Genomic DNA, 19,255 nt, shown 5'->3' with positions numbered 1-19,255 from the left:
CTGCTGGGCACAGGAGGTTTTTTGGCAGAGGAGAAACACAGGAGAGCCAACCCAAACCACACCAAGCCCTGAGACCCAGCCAAGCCCCCGTGAGCACCCCAAGCATGCATTGCTGCAGTGAGGGCTCCAGACTGGTCCCATGCACTCCAGGTCTCTGGCAGCCCCGACCAGCAGTGCAGGGATGTTTTCCTGCCTGCCCGCAGCATTTCAGTGATTGTGCAAGTGAGCAAGGCAGGCCTGGGGCTGGCCATGCAGAGTGCTGAGCTCTGCCATGGGTTGGTAACTCCAGCGATTAAGGAGTGCTCAGGAGAGAAGCTGTTCACACTAACGATTTGGCCGCTTTCCTCGCCTCAATTAGCACGCAGGAGCTCACAATGCTCCCAAGGCCTCCTGGAAAGCCAGGGCATATCAGGCTTGGGAGTTTTATTATTAATAATGCTGAAAGCCAGCCAGAAAAATCCCAAACATTAAAACCACACCCACAGGAACCTTAGATTCTGCATATTGTAGTTGCAGTCCTGTTGGAGCCAAGGCCCTGGAAGTCACCCTGCAGCTGCCTCGTGCCTGGAAGGAGCCCCAGGCTGCAATTCTGCTCTCATGTGCCTATTGCCCCCCACAAAGGGCACAGGGTCCCTTTGGGTGTCCCCTGCTAGAGTGTGGGGTCTCTGCTTCTGGGGCTTAGTGCCTTTACTCTCCCATTGTCCACCACAGAGGAGACACCTTGTGGCTGCTCAGCAACAGGGAAACTGAGGCACAGGAGTGCAGTGCAGCTCTGTCCAGCCAGGGCCTGTTCTGTATCTCCTCCTGCTGCTGCCCGGCTGCAAAAGCCTTTCTCCAGCACACTATGTTCCTCTGCAGTCCTAGTGGGACCAGTTTCAGTCCTCTGGCATTTTGGCCATGGCAGCCTCTTGGGGCACCCTGCATCAGGATCAGGCTGGGCAGCTCAGCCTCAGTGGGAGGCTGTGCCTGAGGGAGCTCCCCTCTGCTCCGGAGGGACTCCTGTCTCCTCACTGTGCACTTCTGGGGCTGGCTTCTCCTCCCACCCCAGAGGTCCATCCCCAGGGAGGCAGGGACACCACGTCCCTCTGAAGGCAGTGGGCCATGGCACATTCAGTCACGAACAGCCGCGCTGCGCTGCCTAAATTGGAGGTGCGGGTGCTGGCAGGCGGCGGTGCCTCCATGCCCTGCTCCAGTGCCTGGCATGGGGCTCGGGAGCATGCCTGGGAGTGGGGGAGTTGCATATCCCAGCAGCTTCTCCTGTTCCCTGGGTGCCCAGTAGCAACACCTTCCCCCAGGAAAGGGGCTTTAACCCATCCACTAAGTGGGGTTGGCTGCGAGCCCAGGACCCCATTAAAGCCTTGCCCCCGTCAGGACCCCTGCTTTGGGCACCCCTTCTAGCAGTTACCCCAGAGCAGACAGGGGAGGTCCCTGTGCCCCCATAGCATGCTCCTGGCTCCCCCCTGCAACTGTTCTGCTGGAGGTAGTAGTCGGGGCTGGCTCAGCTCCTGGCCCTGGGGCATCACTTCGCTGCAGCAGCAAAGAGGGAACAAGCCTGGCAGCAGCCAGATAGAACCAGGACAAAGCTGTGCTGTATCCACACTGCAGACCCTCCCCTCCCTGTGCCCAGAATATCACCCTCATCAGGGTGATGTGCTGGGAAAGGGATCGATGGGCTGGGAAGAAGCTGAGCTACACAAATGCACTTCATCGACCCATGGAGCCCACCTGCTGGGAAACAGACCCCCTCCATTTACAGCCCAGAGCAGCAAAGCACTTTGTCGCTTTGCCAGCAGGGACACAGAGATGGGAAGGCTGCCACAGCCGTCCCCACTGCAGTGCACCAGACCTGCCTTTCCTACCGTCATCCTGGGGGGAAGCTGAGGCAGGGAGCTGGCACCTCGGTTTAAAGCCACCTGGCTTCCTCTGCAGAGCCGAAGGGGGGATGTCAAATGCTGGGACGAAGCCCTGGAGCCTCGGCGATGCTCGGCTGCCCTGCACGGAAGGAATGTGCCAGGACAGGGCCATCACGGCCGGGCCACGCCTGCCACCTGGTGGCACGGCCCGGGCACTCAGGCAGGGACCACAACCCCTCAGATCCTGGTCCTGAGGCAAGGGCGGAGAGTTCTCCCCCTCGGCACCCTGCAAAGATCAGGCAGCAGCCTGACTGTGCCACAGGGTGCAGAGGCAGCTGCAGCAGCCGGCAAACCAGGATTCACCCCACCCCAAACGGCAGCCCCAGGGACCCGGCCTTGACCCATAGAAAGGTCTTGCACTATGAACGTGCTTCATTCCTAACCCGTTCCTATGCCCACAGGGACAGCAGGAAAGACCACTCCCAGCTTTGGTGTGGAAGCTGAGCAAGATCCACAGCCAACAGCATCAGTAAAGGCAGAGCTCAGGACCGAGCCCTGCCCTGCTCATCTTGGTTCTTGGGAAGAGCACAGGAGGGTGGACAAGGCAGGCACAACACAGGCAGAGGAACAGCATGGCAATAACTTAACAGCTGCAGGAAACCTGAGGAAGGACGAGGTTCACTGCCACCCAGCCCGCTGCAGCTCCCCACGCTGTGGCCAGGGAGGTCAGAGGAAGCCGAGGTGGGGCACAGGAACCTCCCCACATTCCAAGGCCCACACATTCCAGCCCCCCATGGGGCCAGCAGGGGCTACTGGGCAGGACCCACAAGCTGCAGACAAGGCTGCTCTTCCTCTCCTGCTCCTACAGCCCAGATAGTCTCTCCCTACACAGAGACCTGACGCTCCACCAGCCACCATCCCTGCTGGAGCTGTGAGAAAGACACTGATAACAAGGCAGAGTGCAGGGATGAAAGGAGAAAGGAAAGCAGCGTGCCGTGTGGAGCAGACTTCAGGATGAAGTCTCATCAAGGAAGAGGCAGAACGACAGAAAGGACAAGCAGCATTGGCAACTTAATTCTTCATTCACCCACCAACAAGCAGAAATAGGATAATTTTTGGATGTATTTCTTTTGGAAATGAGCCGAACTGGCAACTAGAATCAAAGTCTTCAAAAAGTCTATACAAAGATGTATCATACAAAATGTACAGGAAAATTCTCCAAAAAAACCCAGACAGACAATACAACAAAAGGAGAGCAGAGACTGAAACCACAGCTAACAGGTCCCGCTGCTGCTCCAGAGGGCAGGAGCAGCAGCTGGACAACACGCTAAAACACAAAATACATTACACTATATACACGACCGTACAAAGATCAGCGTCCCCTCTGGTCTAACGAGGAGCTCTCCAGCATGAAGTTGGGTCAGTTCAAACAATCTGCTCATGGAAGTGTTACATGCCGAGCAGGGAACAACGTCCAAGGGAATGAAATGGTCAACTCTAAACCAAAATCAGAATATAGCCAGGTCACCAAGGCTACAGAGATTAACAGTCAGTTCTTGCTAACAAGGAAGCGCTTTGCAGGCCAGAGGGGTCACTCCATCTCCGTGAAGCGGGCGAACATGGCTTTCCGCACGGCATCTTTGTACGAATCCGCAGTGGAGACTCCATAGGAACTGCCCTTGGCTCCCAAGCCAGCTCCTCTCATTCTTACTTGGGCCTGCAGGGGAAGAGAGACACATTTCAGCACTCCAGTGAGTGGCCACACCACCATGAGGGCACCTCATCAGTCCAGCCAGCTTCCCTGAGGATCCCCACAGCCATAAATACAAAGGAGACCAGAGCACACACACCACCTCACGTTCACTGCCTTCAGGCTGCTCTGACCCCACCCCAACAGGAGCAGGAATGAAACTGAACAGAACCATTCCTAACAGCGCAACCTGGAGCACAGGCAAGGCCAGGAAAGGCAACAACAGGAGGCAGCCCATTCTGGGATACCACTGCCATAGAGCCTCAGGAGTGGAGTGCCAGAGGGAAGCACAGCCCTGCCTCTGCTTTAAGACCTGACGGGACAAATGGGAGCAAGAGCCAATGTGAACAGGGGCAGCTTTACTGTGAATGGCACAGTTTACTCCTTCAGAGATCTTCAGCAGCAAGTGCTTCTGGTTAAAGAAAAAACAAAGGCACCAAACCCCCTCTTTACTCACCTCAATGGGTGCTGTGATGCCCTGACACTTCCTTCCCAAGCCTGAACCTTCCCTCCAACCCATGGCCTGCAGCATTTTGTTGCCAATATTACTGTTGTCAAGGCCATCTTTGGTGGGCTGCTCATAATTCCTGTGGGAAGAAAAGATGAGTAAACCCAACTGCTCATCATGCACTGAAGCCATGGCTGAGGAGCTCTGGGTACGTACACTGTGCCGGCGTCATAGACCTTCTTGCGCTTGGGCTCCGGGGGCTCTGGGATGCCGTACTTCTCCCGCCTCTCAGCAGCTCTGTCTCTGTATTTCATCTGCACAAAGCAACCACAGTTACCATGGATCCCAAGACACTTCTGTTCATCTTTGAGCTATGGGAGTCAGCTAAATGCCTGCTACTGCAGAATGCTATACACTGCAGCCCACTAAAATTAAAACCACAGACAGCAGGACCCTAGACCCAAGTCCCTTGGGCTCTTCTGAAGCTGCACTGGGGTAGGAACAGGCTTGAGAGTTTCTGATCCCACTCTGGTAGCCCCAAGCTGGAAATGGAGTGCTTAGTTACTGCTCGGCAGTAGCTGAGACACTTTTTTTCATGGAACAGGGCAGCTCTGAACCTTGACCGGAGAAGGGGTTGGCTTACAAGGATTATCTCAAGTGACGTGTGTTAGGATAAGGAGAGCTCAACAGATCACCTATGCAGGTTTTCCATTAGCTACTCATCTGCTCATCTCAAAACTGACCTCTCTCTCACGCAGCTCCAAGGCTTCAAGTTCCTGCTCAGAAAGTTTCGATCTTCTATAGATATCCATGTTTTGCTGAAACAAGAAGAGATTCACCTTAATAACATGAAGTGCACAACAGCTCTTTTAAAGTAAACTAGCTGAATTTCGGAAGAGCAACAATCCACTTGCACCTATTTTTAATAGTTTTCCAAAGAGAAATATGCATCATGGCTTTGGTTTACACACTGAATTATGGCAACCAAGTACTTTCATAACCACATAGTGCAAATACCTTGTGCAAGTCAGATAGCTGCTGATGCCTAATCAGAGCATCTTTGTTTGGGAACTGCCTTCTACACAACAGACAGGCCATCTTCTTCCAGTCAGTCAGCTTTTCTTCCTCGTTCTCCATTCTTTCCAGTAAGTCCTCATCATTATCGCTGTCACCGCTGTAGGCAGCCACGAGGCCACGCTGGAAAAGAAGGACAGCATTAAGGGCAGAGCCAACAGTGTCACCACAGTTCAGAGAGCCCAGAGAGGGAAGACAGAGGCAGCAGATGTGTGTTTATTACAGGAGGAGCATTGCTCTTCCATTGTTAAGGATGAAATCGCAGAATGGGTTAAGTTTGGAAGAGACCATAGGAGACCATTTAGAATGACTTCCCTGCTAAGCAGGGTCCCCTAGCACATACTGCCTACTGTGTCCTGACAACCTTAAAGTATCTCCAAGGAAGGAGACTCCACAACCTCTCTACAAAACCTGGTAAAGTGTTCAGTCACCCTCACAGTGATAGTTCCTCCTTGTGTTCTCCTAGGGCAGATTCCAAAGGGCTGGCCTTGGCAGTGAAGACTGAAGCAAAGGTGGTGGTCAGCATTTCAGACTTTGCTGCCACCTCTGTTGCAAGGGTCCGTGTTCTATTCAGTAATGGCCCACATTTTTATAGTACTGCAACTCAAAAGAACCCACATGCTACAGTGGCTTTAAGACTTATTTCCCACTAGCTAAACAGTACTTTCAAATACACTGTATTTAGAAATCTCAAAACCTCAATGGAGCTCTTGAGGCTAAAATGAATCACAGCCTTTCTCAGTGTATTTCAGTCAGTCAGCCTATTGCACTTTCACCGTATCACTGCAATCACTTTTTACAGGTGATACTGTGGAAATGCAGTCTGGAAAGCAAGTATCCGCTAGTTCTTCTCAAGTGCTTTACCAGTAACCTTTGGCAATACCTCTGCCAGGTATCACACTCACCTTCAGCGGATTTTCATCATCCCCGTTTTTAAACACCTCTGGCAAGATCTGCTGCCGCTCAGACAGAGCTCCCTGGATGAGACAAGACTGCCATGAGCACCGAGCTCTCTGCCACACCACCCCCCCTCCCGCTCCCCACCATTGCCAGCACCTTCACCTTTTTCTCAAAGAGGGCAAAGCCTGCATCTGCAGCTGCTGACTCCTTCCGCTCCTCCTCCCTGGTACTCAGCGGCTGAAAGCTGTTCTTGAAGTTCTCTTTCTGCTTGTTCAAACTCTTTGCCCAGCGCTCCATGTCTTTAGCAATCTGAAATGCAGAGTGGTTTGCTCACACAGCTTCCCTCACAGCTATCAATCTTTTATGACATGCATTCAATCTCACATGCAGTTTCACAAGAAGTCAACCCACTACCTTTTATTTTTAAACCATGGCACACTGGATGTAGTGCAGCTGTTTCCCTGTATACAGTGTTCAAAGATACCGCAGCTTGCTGCTTTTACTGTACAAACCCTTCTTATCAAGCTAATCCTCTAAGTGACGGCTCAGTTATACTCCCACTGGTCCTGGCAGGATTCCATAAACACTCCTCCTAAGCAGAGCTTATTTCTGCACTGAAGCCTTGCCAACTCCACCTCTCCTCAGCCCCCTACAATGCCTGCAAATTGCAGGCATGCACCCCCATTTAATAACCTAGGATTTCCTTTGCCATGAAAAAGGAGAACTACTATCACGTTCCACAGTACACTTCATCCCCATTGTGATCCTGTTTTGTCTTTTACCTGTTGAGCTGTTTTACTTTTAGGCTTCTCTTTCTTCTCCTTCACTTCTTTGGTGGTGGTTGTGGTGGTTGTCTGCTGGTACGTGACACCTTCTGCAGCGGGCATGTACGTCTCCTTTTCGCCATCCCAGTACAGGTACTGCTGGGTTAAGGCGTTGTAGTAATACTGCCAGAGGGAAGGAGAGGCAGACAGTTAGAACACCTCACACAGGCTTGGTGTCCACGGGAGAACCCAAGCAAGCTGATTCAGACTACTGCATCACACGGGAAGGCGTTTTGTAGAGTCCAAACAAGTTCTGCAGACTCCACAAAGGAGTCAAAAGGCAGGAAGTGGCTGAAGCCTCTGTCCCCAAACACAGGCGGTGCTGCCCAACAGCACTACGGAGAACCTTTTGCTTCTCCCAAGAGACGACCCACCAGAGCCCAGAGCTGGGTGCACTTTGCTGGGCACTCCGCAACGAAATAGCTCAGTTACAGTGGCTGTGACAAGTGCTAATCCTATATGGGCCAAATTTGGAGGAAAATTAAGGAAAGGAAAGAAAAATGAAGGGCTATACCAGAGGGAAGTCAAGTCCCAGCTCTACACACACTGCTGAGAGTTATCTGCAACATTTGGTATGTTGTGCACTTCAAATGTCACTCATATGATGAGATACAGGAAACTAATGGACCTTAACAGTTAAGACATGTGGGAAGAACTTGTGTTTACCTGGGAATTAGGATCATAGTAGAGCCCTGTTATAGGATCATAATAATATCCTGAAGATTCATCATATTGGTAGGTGGAAGTGTCAGGGACAGCTGTAAAAAAATTAAAGTGTGGGACATGGTCGTTCCAGACGAATTCAGACAGGTATCTTTCTACATTTCAGGTAAAATTCGGAGATTATTTAGCAGCCACGACGGCAGGCATGTCTGTAAAGGGCTCTTAATCAACCGTGCAGCGAACGCGTTCCAGGGGCAGCTTCACCAAGACACGCGGTGACAGAGCACTCGGCCAGAGCCGAGTCTCTCTCTTGCTACACAGTGACAGAAACCTGTCCCCACGAGCAGCTCCCAAGCACTTACCGTACTTGGTTCCAGGCACTACGCCAGTCGGGGGAGCCGCCTGTGCCTGCGCACTAGTGGTAGGTGGTGCTGATTGTGTCTGAAAAAAAACCCCGAGCCAGCAAGCTCCATTAGAAAATCTGTCACCAAGGCGCAAGAAAACAAGGACAGCGAGCCAAGGTGTGAGCAGCCCACCCCACACTACGACAGCCAACTCCTCCTCACCAGGATGCCTGGCACTCACCTTCAGCAAAGAGCAGAATGATCACAATAAAAAAATGGCAGGTGACTTACAACCACAAGCACTGTGACTGACCCATGGACATTCAGCCGCTTTCTGTACCACCCACTTTAAAAAACAAAACCTACAGCTGAGCCTATATCCCACATAACCCTGGCTTTGACAGCAACAACTCATCAGTGCTGTAATTACCGGAGAGTCAGGTGAGTTTGTCTGCTGATTATACAGCTGAGGACTCTGGGACACAACTGCAGCTGTGGTGGTAGTGACCGGAGCTCCTGCCAACAAAGAGCAGTAAAGCATAAGCCCGCTAATTTGTAAAACAGGACTGCATCCTAGGGCTAAAATTACTTTGTTTATAGTTTCAGCTCCTAATTCCAGCTCCAGCAGCCAAACAAGGCAATAAGCATTCAAAAGGAGACAGATACACAGTGAGTATTTTCTACACAGACATGGAATAGTTTCCTTTTCAGGAGGAAATATTCTGTTCCCAAAGTCAGCAATTCCTGGCCTCTGAGAACTGCTAGTGCTGAACACTTGCTAGAGCTGCTCACATTGTTCTCACGAATTCAAGGCCTTTGTCAACATTGAAACAGGTTTCTCTCTCATCTTTTACAGGGGGTTCCGCTTCAAAAAATCTGTTACAGTTCTCTAGCAACACAACTGCATTCAGATGCCCCGAAAGCAAAATAAGCCAAGTCTCCTTTTACACAGCAAAATAACACGAAGGCTGAGGCAAAATATTATCACTATTTCAAAATTATCATTACAAACAATTACATATCAGCACTACCTGATATGGTAGCTGTGTCTGTGTCCAACACTCCCTGATTTTGGTAGTACTGCTGATAATCCTGGGAATACTGCAAAGGGAAATGAATGACAATACAAGGTGAGTGGATACCCAAATTACAACAACCTACTGGTTACAGCACAACCTCCACTACTAACCTGAGCATACTGTGAGTAGCCATCCTGTCCTGACTGGAGGTAGCTGTAGTCAAGGGTGCTGCCCTCTCCAGTCTGTGGCTGAAATTCAAGCAAGGTGACTTTTGTCAGGAACAGATTAAGTTACTGCATTTAAGAACTTCAACACTGCTTAGGCTCCAAATTGATGTGTCACAGCCGGATTTGCCACTGGTCAATTCAATCAGGCAAATGGCCAGGAGGGAAATTACGTGGTCTATGAGCAAGAGCCTCCAAATCATACCTGAGTGGACGACCACTGAGCTGCAGCAATGGCTGTACTTGCCACAGAGAAGGCGCTGACTCTGTTACCGTCTGGGAGAAGCAGGTCTCTGCAATCAAAAAAATCAGGCATCTCAGTAAATGCTGCTTTTGTTCTGAGTGTCTCCCTTTGCAAGGAGGTCGAGTCTGCCCTTACATGTGGATTTCTTGGCAGTTATAAAACATTTTGACTGTAATAAACGAGCCAAAGCACTGCTTGGCAAGTAGAGGAACTTCAGGTTCATTGTTGTACAATCAGTAACAAGTCAGTAGGTCTCCAAGGAAACAAGTGTGCTGTGTACACAAGCAGTTACGATGTTATCTTCAGAGGACTGGAAAGAGGGGAGGTGGAAAACACTGCTTTCACTCTCCTCATACACAGTGAAAAGCAGGATGCATGCAACACAAGACACATGAGGGAAACTAAACTCTGGAGTTAAAGAGTAATTTAGAATAATCTTAATAAAAGCCTGGGTGACAACAATAAACCTCCAACATAAATGGGGGGAAGTGTGAATAAAAAACCAAAACCTGTAATTGACTGCTATTGCAACTCACTTTCTGGCACTCTTTGCAAAGTCAACACCAATTGTTTTGCCGTCAATTTTTAACGGTGGCTGAAGACTTTGTAAAATCTGCAGCAGTTGAGAAGCATCCTACAATGAGAAATACTCATTATTACGAAACGAAGGTTACTGATGGGGATTCAGAAATTCCCAAAGCTCCACCTTTTCATACGCAGCTGCTGAAAAGAGCTAAAGTCATAAGAACACCTTCATCTCTTCATGCTATACACATGCACTGTGCAAATGATCACATACTGTTACCATGGGTTGCTGAGTATGAAAAGTGTCCTAAAATCTTAGCTTTATAAAGCCCCAAATTACTCCAAACGGGAGGCCAGCAAAGACTGAGATCAGGCACCCATTTAAATCCAACAACCTGCTCCACTCTGACTAAAGCAGATCTAAACAGATCATATTACTGATCAAGTTTGGTATACAGACTCGTTCTTTAGGTTGGAAAAGACCTTGAAGATCGAGTCCAACTGTTAATCCAGCACTGCCAAGTCCACTACTAAACCATGCCCCTCGTGCCACATGTACTTCTAGGAACAGACATTCCAGCACCCCTAAGGGACCCCATGCCATGCCAGTACCTAACTTCCCTCAAACTTAAAGAGTTTTATTTTGTACCTCACTGCAATTTCCCATGTTTCAATTTATGACTGTTCCCCATGGTCCTATCCGTGTATCCTCAAGCATATATCTCTGCTGTCCCCACTGCCTCCTCCTCCTTTCTCACGGTGGGAGAAGGTTAATTCCATGCACCTTCTCCCACGTGATATGCCCCAGGATATTAGTTTTTGTGAACAAGAAATCCCAGACCACCTTCTTTCAAACTGCAGCTACTGATAAACAGCTGTGACACACTGAATGTCCATTAACCCTCAGGGGTCTGGGGCAGTCCTTCAGACAGCTCAAGGGCTCTAAATGCTGCAGCTAGGGAAGCAGGTTAACCCGCTGTTTCTCTCGAGTGCACGAGTAAGGCCCTCACCATGGCAGATGACAGCTGCACAAACGCAAAGCCTCTGTTCTGTTGGGTCTGCTTGTCCTTGATAAGACGAATATTGTTGACAGCCAGAGATGCGTACGGAGACAAGGCAGTCATGATGGATTCCACCACCGTGTGAGGAGCAATGTTTCGGAGAATGATGGCTGGGGAGAAGAGGTACAACATCAGTGCACACATTATGGCTCTGCAGAGTATTTTATGTCCTTCAGCGGGCAGGCTGAGATACAGGAAGGACTTTTAGTACCTGTGTTTACAATTCACATTCTACAATAAGTCAAAGATAACTTACTGTCACAGTAATAATCCACAGACTGAACGGCTTCTGCTGCTCCAGGCGGAACCTCCTGTTCTGAATCTTCATAAGAGAAGAAAATATTTTAATCAGGACATGGCTCATTCACTCAAGCTCAGCATGTCACAAGCCAGTCTAGGATCTACAGCGAACTTTGCTTCCTACATAGGTCAGAATTTCCCCACAAAATCAAACACAACCAAAGAGATCAAGATAACATACCAAATTTGTCCGCTCCACAGCGGAAGCATTTTAGTCTCCTTCTGAAGTTGTAAAGGCAGCACTATGATGAACAAGAGAACACTAGTAAGAACTTAAGATAATTTGTAATAATGCTGCAGTTACTGTAAAATAACAAAATTCATTCACACAAAATAACACAACAAAGCTAAACCCACCGCATTAACCTAGAATACTAAAAGCCACCCTTATCTGTACTACAGCTGCTTTTCAGAATATCCCACCTACTTTTTGCCTAATCATCCCAAATCAGTTAGTTATTTTAACCATGTGGTCTTCAACTTACAATCCCAGGCAGAGTAACTACTTTAAAAAGCAGAGTGGCACACAGGCTGGGGATTAAGTTTACTTTATGGGCAAAAGGTGTAGTTAAAGGCTGACAGAACAGCCTGGTCTTCATCTTATTAAATCATCTTCCCTTCAAGAGGTTAAACGAGCAGTGCACAGCACGTTGTAACAGAACAGCAGCTTTCTGACACTAGATTAGGCATCATCTAACGACTTCATACTCAGTATCAAGTACAGCTCATGCCCATCTCTGTGCCTTCAGGGGCAACACTGCTGTCACTCTGTCTCCACAGCCATCACAGCAACAAATCCTTTTCACTCCCTCATCTCACTATGCCTACCATGTCCTATGGACAGTAGGAGGGTGTCTGAATCATGTCACTTTGTTCAAACCACTGAGCTAGTGGAGAGCATGGTAGTTCAGGACAAACTCCCTCCAATAAAAACACATGCTGTACCTTGTTGCAAAGCCAGTCCTCAAATTTAGGTCTGGGGTTGCTGTAGTGCATTGCGATCTGCTTCCCTTGAATCACCAGCTTTTTCTGCAAAAAAAGTGGTTTCAATTATTCCTGTATCGAGACACACATGTCCATTTTCCCATGGCAGAGCACCCTTCGGAGGAATCAGTGCTCCTGAATTAAATGGACAACATATGGGGAGGATGTGGAGGACAACCACCGCCACCTACACCCTGCCCATCCAATCCTGCAGAGAGGAGGACGAGGGCAGTAAGAGAATGGGATGTGGAGCAAAGATAAACGGAATCAGGGAGTGTTGAAAAAGCTGCCAAACACTAAACGCTGACATGGAACCAGGAAGTGTCTCGAAGGAGACAAAGTCCTAATCTGCTGCGTTCAGGATTAACACATTTTTAGGAGTCTCTTTGCCCCCACATTTCTATTCACTGCTGGTACAGCACTGAGCGACTTTTTAAACATGTCCTTACGTGACTGCTTCACTTCATCCCCTACTCCAAATACCCCAGACCTTTTAACCACCATATTTGGATTACTTTTCCAAGCACACTTCAGAAGTGTCCCTTTGAAAATACAGTAATTCCTCCCAAAGGGACCCTGCTTAGACTTCTTGAAGGCTGGATTACAAGTGGCATCAAGTGCAACATAACTCAGAGTGGTTTCATTTGATTAATGCATCAGTTCAATTGGAAGCCTGCACAAGAGGTTTGTGTTCTTCATTCAGGCAGGAGCTCTCCAAAGTGAGTAACTAGACTGCACGTGAAGCTTCTCCAAGGGTAGGAAAAGTTCATAATGCTTTCAGCATGTCCTCTCACTCTGACTTCAGAGGAGTTAGGAATTTACAGCTATTTAAGAAGCCTTGACTCTCAGGCTCACGCTTTGCCAAGCATGAGTATGCAGAATGCCCCTTTCAAAATATGGCCATCAACATATTTTGGTCAAAGAGGTGGAAGCATGTCTGAGGAAGTGTGTGTTACAGGCCAAATCCCAGACATTGCAACAGAAAAACCGTTTTTTTGCAGGTTGGTTTACTGCAGAGGTACCACAGAGTGTCAGGACCAGTGGCTTTTCTGACAACAGAGTGTGACAGATCTAGCACGTAGCATGAATAAGGCTCTCACATTCTGCACAACTAAATAGGGCAAAGCCATTGCTCCTACCGGCAGGAGGGAGGGTTGGAGGGCCCAGCACTCACTGGATGTGCACACATAGAAACAAGGCTGCTGGCATAGTTGCAATACATCATTCTGTCATGTAAGTCAGCAACCCGGCTGCTGGGGACAGGCTATGTTTTCCCTACTACTGGGGTGGCTGGTTACCGGAGTGAATTTGAATATATTTCAATGAATTACAGATCAGTACAGCTTTGTATACATTAAAATAATCTCATTTCTGAAAATACGCTCAGCATTAATTTCTTGATGTAAGTCTTTCCACTGCATCCACCAGACCTACCGAGCAGCACGTCAGGAAAATAGAATTTGATGGCTGCTCTCTGGCTGGATCATCATCATCCCATGGTGTGGGACTCGTGAAACTTTTCCGGCACAAGGCACAGAAGTTCTATCTGCTGGAACTGCCATGAATCCCATTACAGTGCCATTTCTTTATCATAACATAAACAGAGCAGAAAAATATTCATCATGCTGCTTCAGGATCTTTGCATCAAATACTCAGGTGCAAGAAAAAACAGTGACCTGATACACTTTGCTCACTTGGAGAGTATTTTTAAGGTCTGTTGTTAAAACAGGTTAGGAATACTCGAAAGCAGCAAAAGCAAGTGAAATTGTTTGCAGTACCACAGGAAAATCTCATGGGAAAACAAACCAGAGGACTCTTACTGCATTTTGGCTCCCAATCAAGTCACACTAACTAAAAAGCCAAAATACAGAGAATAACAGATGTGAGAACTCATTCTCTACCTATAAATATGCTTTTTCCTCCAGAAGAGCCAGTTCTCCCTCTTTAAGTGGGGGAACAGCCACTTGTCTTTCAGGGTTAGTATCAATGTAACACAGAGATCTGGTGCTTTCTCTGACAACAGAGAAGGAAACATCAAGTGGAAACGAGCTAGGATTTTCTAACCAAATTTCATGAGCCAATTAAATCACAACCAAGACATTTAAAAGAACAACACAGTTTACCAGCGAGTGCTCAAAATGGCCATTTTTCTCTCCTAATTTTACCTTATATTTTGTCCTACTGTTACAAATTTTAATATATACAAAGCTTTTAGTCTTTAAAATCACTGTTATGGAACAAACCACTCCTTCCACCTCTATTTTTTTTCCTTTTTTTTTTTTTTTTTTTTTTTAACTGTACAGACTTGTTCCATTTTCAGGAATATCTAGACTTGGTGAGTGAAGCAACCTGATTGGCTTCCATCCAGCTGGTAGCATCTTGAAAGTGATAAAACTCCACGAAGGCGAAACCACGGCTTACACCTAGAGACAGCATTCAGATATAGACGGGATACTTGTGTTAGTCAGTTCCTTTAAAACAGGCGAATCTCTCTCCAACTGCTTCATTACTTCATGACAAAGCAGCTTTACAAATGCGACGTCAACTGCTGGGATCTGCTTGTTATTTTGCCATGGCAAGGAACCAAGCTGCCTTAACTGGCTACATTTCACTCGATTCGAATCCACGTTTAAAGGTAACCATGCAACAGACTACATACTATTAAATGGGTTTACACTATTATTACTTACCAATACCTGTTAACAAAACCCCCTGTAGACAGACTTCTTTTAACATGTTGACCAGCTATCTATAAGTCTTCCAAAAAGCCACATTCCTTAGCCATGGCAAACCTTTTTTTTTTTGTTTTTGTTTTTTTTTTGTAATGCATGTGCTTGCAGTTTGGGGACAATTCTGGATACTCTTTTGGGCTGGGGAAGAGGAAGGCAATGTCAAAAACTGGATTAAGAGCTCTCACCTGTCTTTCTCTTCATCAGCCTCACGTCTGCAGGCTGAGGACCTTCAAAGGACTCAATAAGCTCGCGAATCTGCATAAGATTTTGATGAAACAGTTAAAAATTTTCACATCTTGGCAGACAGCTAGAAGTCACAGAAGCAACCTACCTTACAGTACATGCAAGTGGTACACAAAACATCAACAGTCTCAATGCTATCTCAGACAAAGAAAACCTTTATGGAGAACCCAGCAGGGGACTGATGAGCACCAGAGAGCCCACAAGGCCCTTTGCTACACTAAACCAACTGTCGTGCTCACTCAGGCCACAGAATCATCCAGAATCTGAATCCCCATGATATTGTGTTCCAAGGTAATTTGTCCTAGATTTGGCTAATACCCTGCTTGAACCCAAGTTTTTAAAAGGAACATCCCTCTCTTCCTGCGTATGTACACAACCCTTGCTCCTGGCAATGAAATACAAGGAGCCTACACTGCAGGGCTCTGTGGTGAATGTACTGTTAAGTCTCATGCTTAAGTTCTCGTCTCTAACAGATCCCCTCCAGTTTTTCAGCAGATAACGTAGATTTGTGAAGAACGTGTCCTCAAAGAAAATGCTACAGAGACGTCAGTTCTTTTGCTGTAACAAAGCTGCTTAGGCTGCAGCATAGACAACATAAATCACTGGGGGAGGCATGGAGGAACAAGAAACACTAACCAATTTTTTTAATGCCACACTAGATGACAAAAGGTCTTTCAGCAGCTTTCACACAATTCAAACTACATTACATACTACGGGGCTGCTCAGCAGAATCAAAGTTGATCTTAAGCTGCTCGTTCTTATGCTGACCGGAATTGGTATCTTCAATGCAAGTAGCTTTTTCTCGTGAAAAATGTGGAAAAAGCTGAAAACTGTCTACACAGTCAGAAGCGTTGAAGAAATGTTAACTTAAGAAAACAACTAGCAGTTCCAAGACAAGTCCAGAATTAAACACTCACCTAAACTATGCCACAGTTACTGTAGCAATATCAATACCTCAGAAACAAAAAGTGTTCTGAAACATTTGTGAAACTATTAGAGAAATAAGTGGTGATTAAGACATTCAATATTAGGAGTGCAGCAAATAATAAGTAAAAAAAAGGAAAAAAATTCAGTGCAGAAATGGTGCAAAAGCATTCTGTTAGCAGTCAGCACACAAACACCTCACCGGCAGAGGTGGAGCCTGCCTGAAAACAAACTGGAATCGCTCAGCTTTTACAGGGCTAACCCTCAAATAACAGTTGTGGGCTTATAGCCTGGTAACCAAAATAATCTAGCAAGGAAGAAAAAAAACACCCTAAAAATGTTACAGTAAAAAACCCTAAAGCTTTAACATCTATTTAAGGAATTAGATACGCAAGTTATCAAGCTCACATATACTTGCTCTGTCAGCTCGGCAGCAGCCATTTTATGACTCCCACAGCTGTGCCTGCACAAAGCAGCTTTGTGCTTGGCTGAGGAGCTCAGTGTCTGTGTGTGACCCCACTAGACACAGCTTCTGACCCCAATAAAGACCAGAAAAACTGAAGGAAGGGCCATCCATGTGTCTCTGTCCCCCTCCCCTCTCGCTGCAGTGGGAAGAGGCAAAAACCTGCCTCTTCCCTCCAATAAAGAAAAGCAGCGAAGAGAAGGTAGCTTAAAATCCACTCTAAGGGAAAGCATCCAAACATGTGTGAAAAAACGACTATTCGGGGATTGTTTCGTCTGAAAGAAACTGGTTAACATTGAACTGACCTCTGTCACTCTAACAGTGACAGTTTAAATGCTTTCAGGACTCAAAATGGCAGCGCGACGGCGCTGGAGAGGGGCCACCATGATGCAGCGCTCAACAAAATGGCAGCGGCCGCCGCTCCCGCACAGCCCTGCCCGGCTACTCACATCGTTCTCCGTAACCGTGATGGGGAGCCCACGCAACATGATGGTCTTGCTTTCTTTCTCATCGTTAATATCGTTCCTGTAGTCGTGCTCTCCGTAGTCGCCATCGGAATGGTATCCGTCCTCTGACTTGTCGCTGTTCCTGCGCTCCCGCTCCCTCTGGAAGCCAGCGCCCAGGATTAGCCCCGCGGCTGCCCGCAGCGCGTCCCCGCAGTGCCACCGGCCCGCGACACACACGGACACTGAGCCCTGGCCCGGGGCTGGTCCCCACCACCGCGGGCATCGCCCAGGGTCGCACCCGGCCCCCCCAGCCCCACACACGCCCCCGGGCCGGCCCCGCTCCGGCTTCCCCGGCACCGCTCACCTCGGGGCTATCGTAATCGCGGCTGTCGTAATCTCTATCATAGTCTCGGCTATCGCGACTGTCGTAGTCTCGGCTGTCCCGGCTGTCGTAGTCCCGGCAATCGTAGTCTCGGCTGTCCCGGCTGTCGTAGTCGCGGCAATCGCGGCTATCGTAGTCGCGGCAATCGCGGCTATCGCGACTGTCGTAGTCCCGGCAGACCCGGCTATCTCGGCTGTCGTAGTCCCGGCTGTCGTAGTCGCGGCAGTCTCGGCTATCATAGTCTCGGCTGTCGTAGTCCCGGCTGTCGTAGTCGCGATAGTCATCGTAGCGGTCACCGCGGCGCTCCTCGCTAGACCTCTTGTAGTCATCCCTGCGCCGGCTGCGGGACTCCCGCTCGTCGCGGTCCTCCCTCTCCACGATGGAGCCGTAGCGGCCGCTCCGCTCCGTCCGGCTCACCCTGCGGCACAACAGCGGGCCGAGCTCAGAGAGTGAAGCGCCCGCCGCGACCCCCACCACTGCCTGCCTGCCCGCCCGCCTCCCTCCCGTCTGCCCCTCGCCCTCCCACCGCCGCTCACCGCTTGTCCGAGCCCATGCCGCCGCCCAGGATCCGCAGGCAGCCCGCGTAGCACTGTCCGGCACCTCACACCGAGCACACCCGCACAGCGCCTCTCGCTGCCTCGCCACAAAATGGCGCCCAGGGGACCGCCCGTCTTCTACCCAGCGGCCACCGCAGGCCGCGACTGGAAGCTTCCAGGCGGGCACGCCGGGAAATGTAGTTCGGGGGCGCAGGCGCCATTAAAGGGCCCCCTGGGCCGGCCCCCCCCGCACGGGACCGGCATGCTCAGAATCCCGTTCGGCGTGGCCCTGGACACTGACAGGGATCGCAGCTGCTCTGGGAAACCTGTGCCAGTGCCTTACCACACTCATCATAAACATGTCTTCCTTATGTCCAATCTAACCCCGCCTTCTGTCAGTTAAAAGCTGTTACTCCTTGTCCTGTCACTCCACACCCCTGTCCAAGTCCCTCTCCAGGTCTCCTGAATGCCCCTTTAGGCACTAGAAGGGGCTCTAAGGTCTCCATGAAGCCTTCTCTTCTCCAGAGAGAACAAACTAATTCCTCTAGCCTATCAATAATTAAAAGGGTGCCACAGGCTGCAGCCCTTTGAAGGCGCACCATGAAACTAAACCATGCAGGGGAACACACGAGGCTGTGCCCAGCCTGCACCGCTTGGGCTGATGTGGCCAAGTCCAAGAGATACAAAGCCAGCGAGGCTTTGACCCCAGCAAGGTTGCCCTCTCCATGTTGCCAGCACGAGGGTCAGCTCTGCCTCCTGCCTGTGATACCGGTCCCCGCTGCCCGCACAGCCCCCCTGCCCGCACCCGCACCCCTCAGGGCAGGGCTGCGGGCAGGAGGAGGCAGCCATTGCCCAGAACCACCCACATTCAGCTCCCAGGGCACGGCCAGGTTTCCCTCCCTGCCTGAGGTTTTCCTCAGCACTGCCTGTTTGGTGGGGACCCAATAAAAGATATTTAACACACAAAATGACGCCGGCGTCATTAACTCTTTCAAGACTGTTTTCTTTGTCTCAGAGCATGGTGAGGGGGGGTGGCTGGATGGAAGGGCAGCTGCTGCCAGGGTCACCCCTTGTCCAGGGACTGCTTGGCAGTGCAGGCACTGTGGGCAGTGCAGGCAGTAGTGTGGGCAGTGCAGGCAGCAGGCAGGCAGTACAGGCAGCAGTGCAGGCAGTACAGGCAGCAGTGCAGGCAGCAGGCAGGCTGCGCAGGCAGCAGGCAGGCAGTACAGGCAGCAGTGCAGGCAGTACAGGCAGCAGGCAGGCCTCCCACAGGGTGCATGCGCTACCCGGGGGCGTGACAGCTGTTTCCTCTCTCC

The 19,255-nt window shown here is 49.4% G+C and overlaps 1 protein-coding gene across 1 annotated transcript; it reads right to left on the bottom strand.

The window, feature by feature from the left end:
• Nucleotides 1–2,916: 2,916 nt before the first annotated feature.
• RBM5 (RNA binding motif protein 5) lies at nt 2,917–18,087 on the bottom strand. The gene is made up of 24 exons (XM_027886190.1): nt 17,940–18,087; nt 17,386–17,821; nt 17,025–17,180; nt 15,131–15,200; nt 14,563–14,636; nt 12,175–12,258; nt 11,411–11,471; nt 11,186–11,251; nt 10,879–11,039; nt 9,880–9,977; nt 9,305–9,392; nt 9,046–9,123; nt 8,888–8,957; nt 8,287–8,372; nt 7,875–7,953; nt 7,516–7,607; nt 6,808–6,972; nt 6,188–6,334; nt 6,031–6,102; nt 5,069–5,248; nt 4,795–4,869; nt 4,268–4,365; nt 4,061–4,190; nt 2,917–3,570 (listed from the first exon to the last, which is right to left on the bottom strand). The coding sequence occupies exons 1-24, from the start codon at nt 17,954–17,956 to the stop codon at nt 3,445–3,447; spliced, it is 2,709 nt and encodes a 902-aa protein (XP_027741991.1). The 5' UTR covers nt 17,957–18,087; the 3' UTR covers nt 2,917–3,444.
• Between the last annotated feature and the right edge of the window lie 1,168 nt (nt 18,088–19,255).

The sequence above is a fragment of the Empidonax traillii genome, unplaced genomic scaffold (genome assembly GCF_003031625.1).
Source record: "Empidonax traillii isolate 1590-97213 ecotype Southwest subspecies unplaced genomic scaffold, ASM303162v1 scaffold182:size1009393, whole genome shotgun sequence".
Classification (NCBI taxonomy): Eukaryota; Metazoa; Chordata; class Aves; order Passeriformes; family Tyrannidae; genus Empidonax; species Empidonax traillii.
Note: the sequence above shows the minus strand (reverse complement) of the source record. Positions and strands in the feature narration are given on the sequence as shown.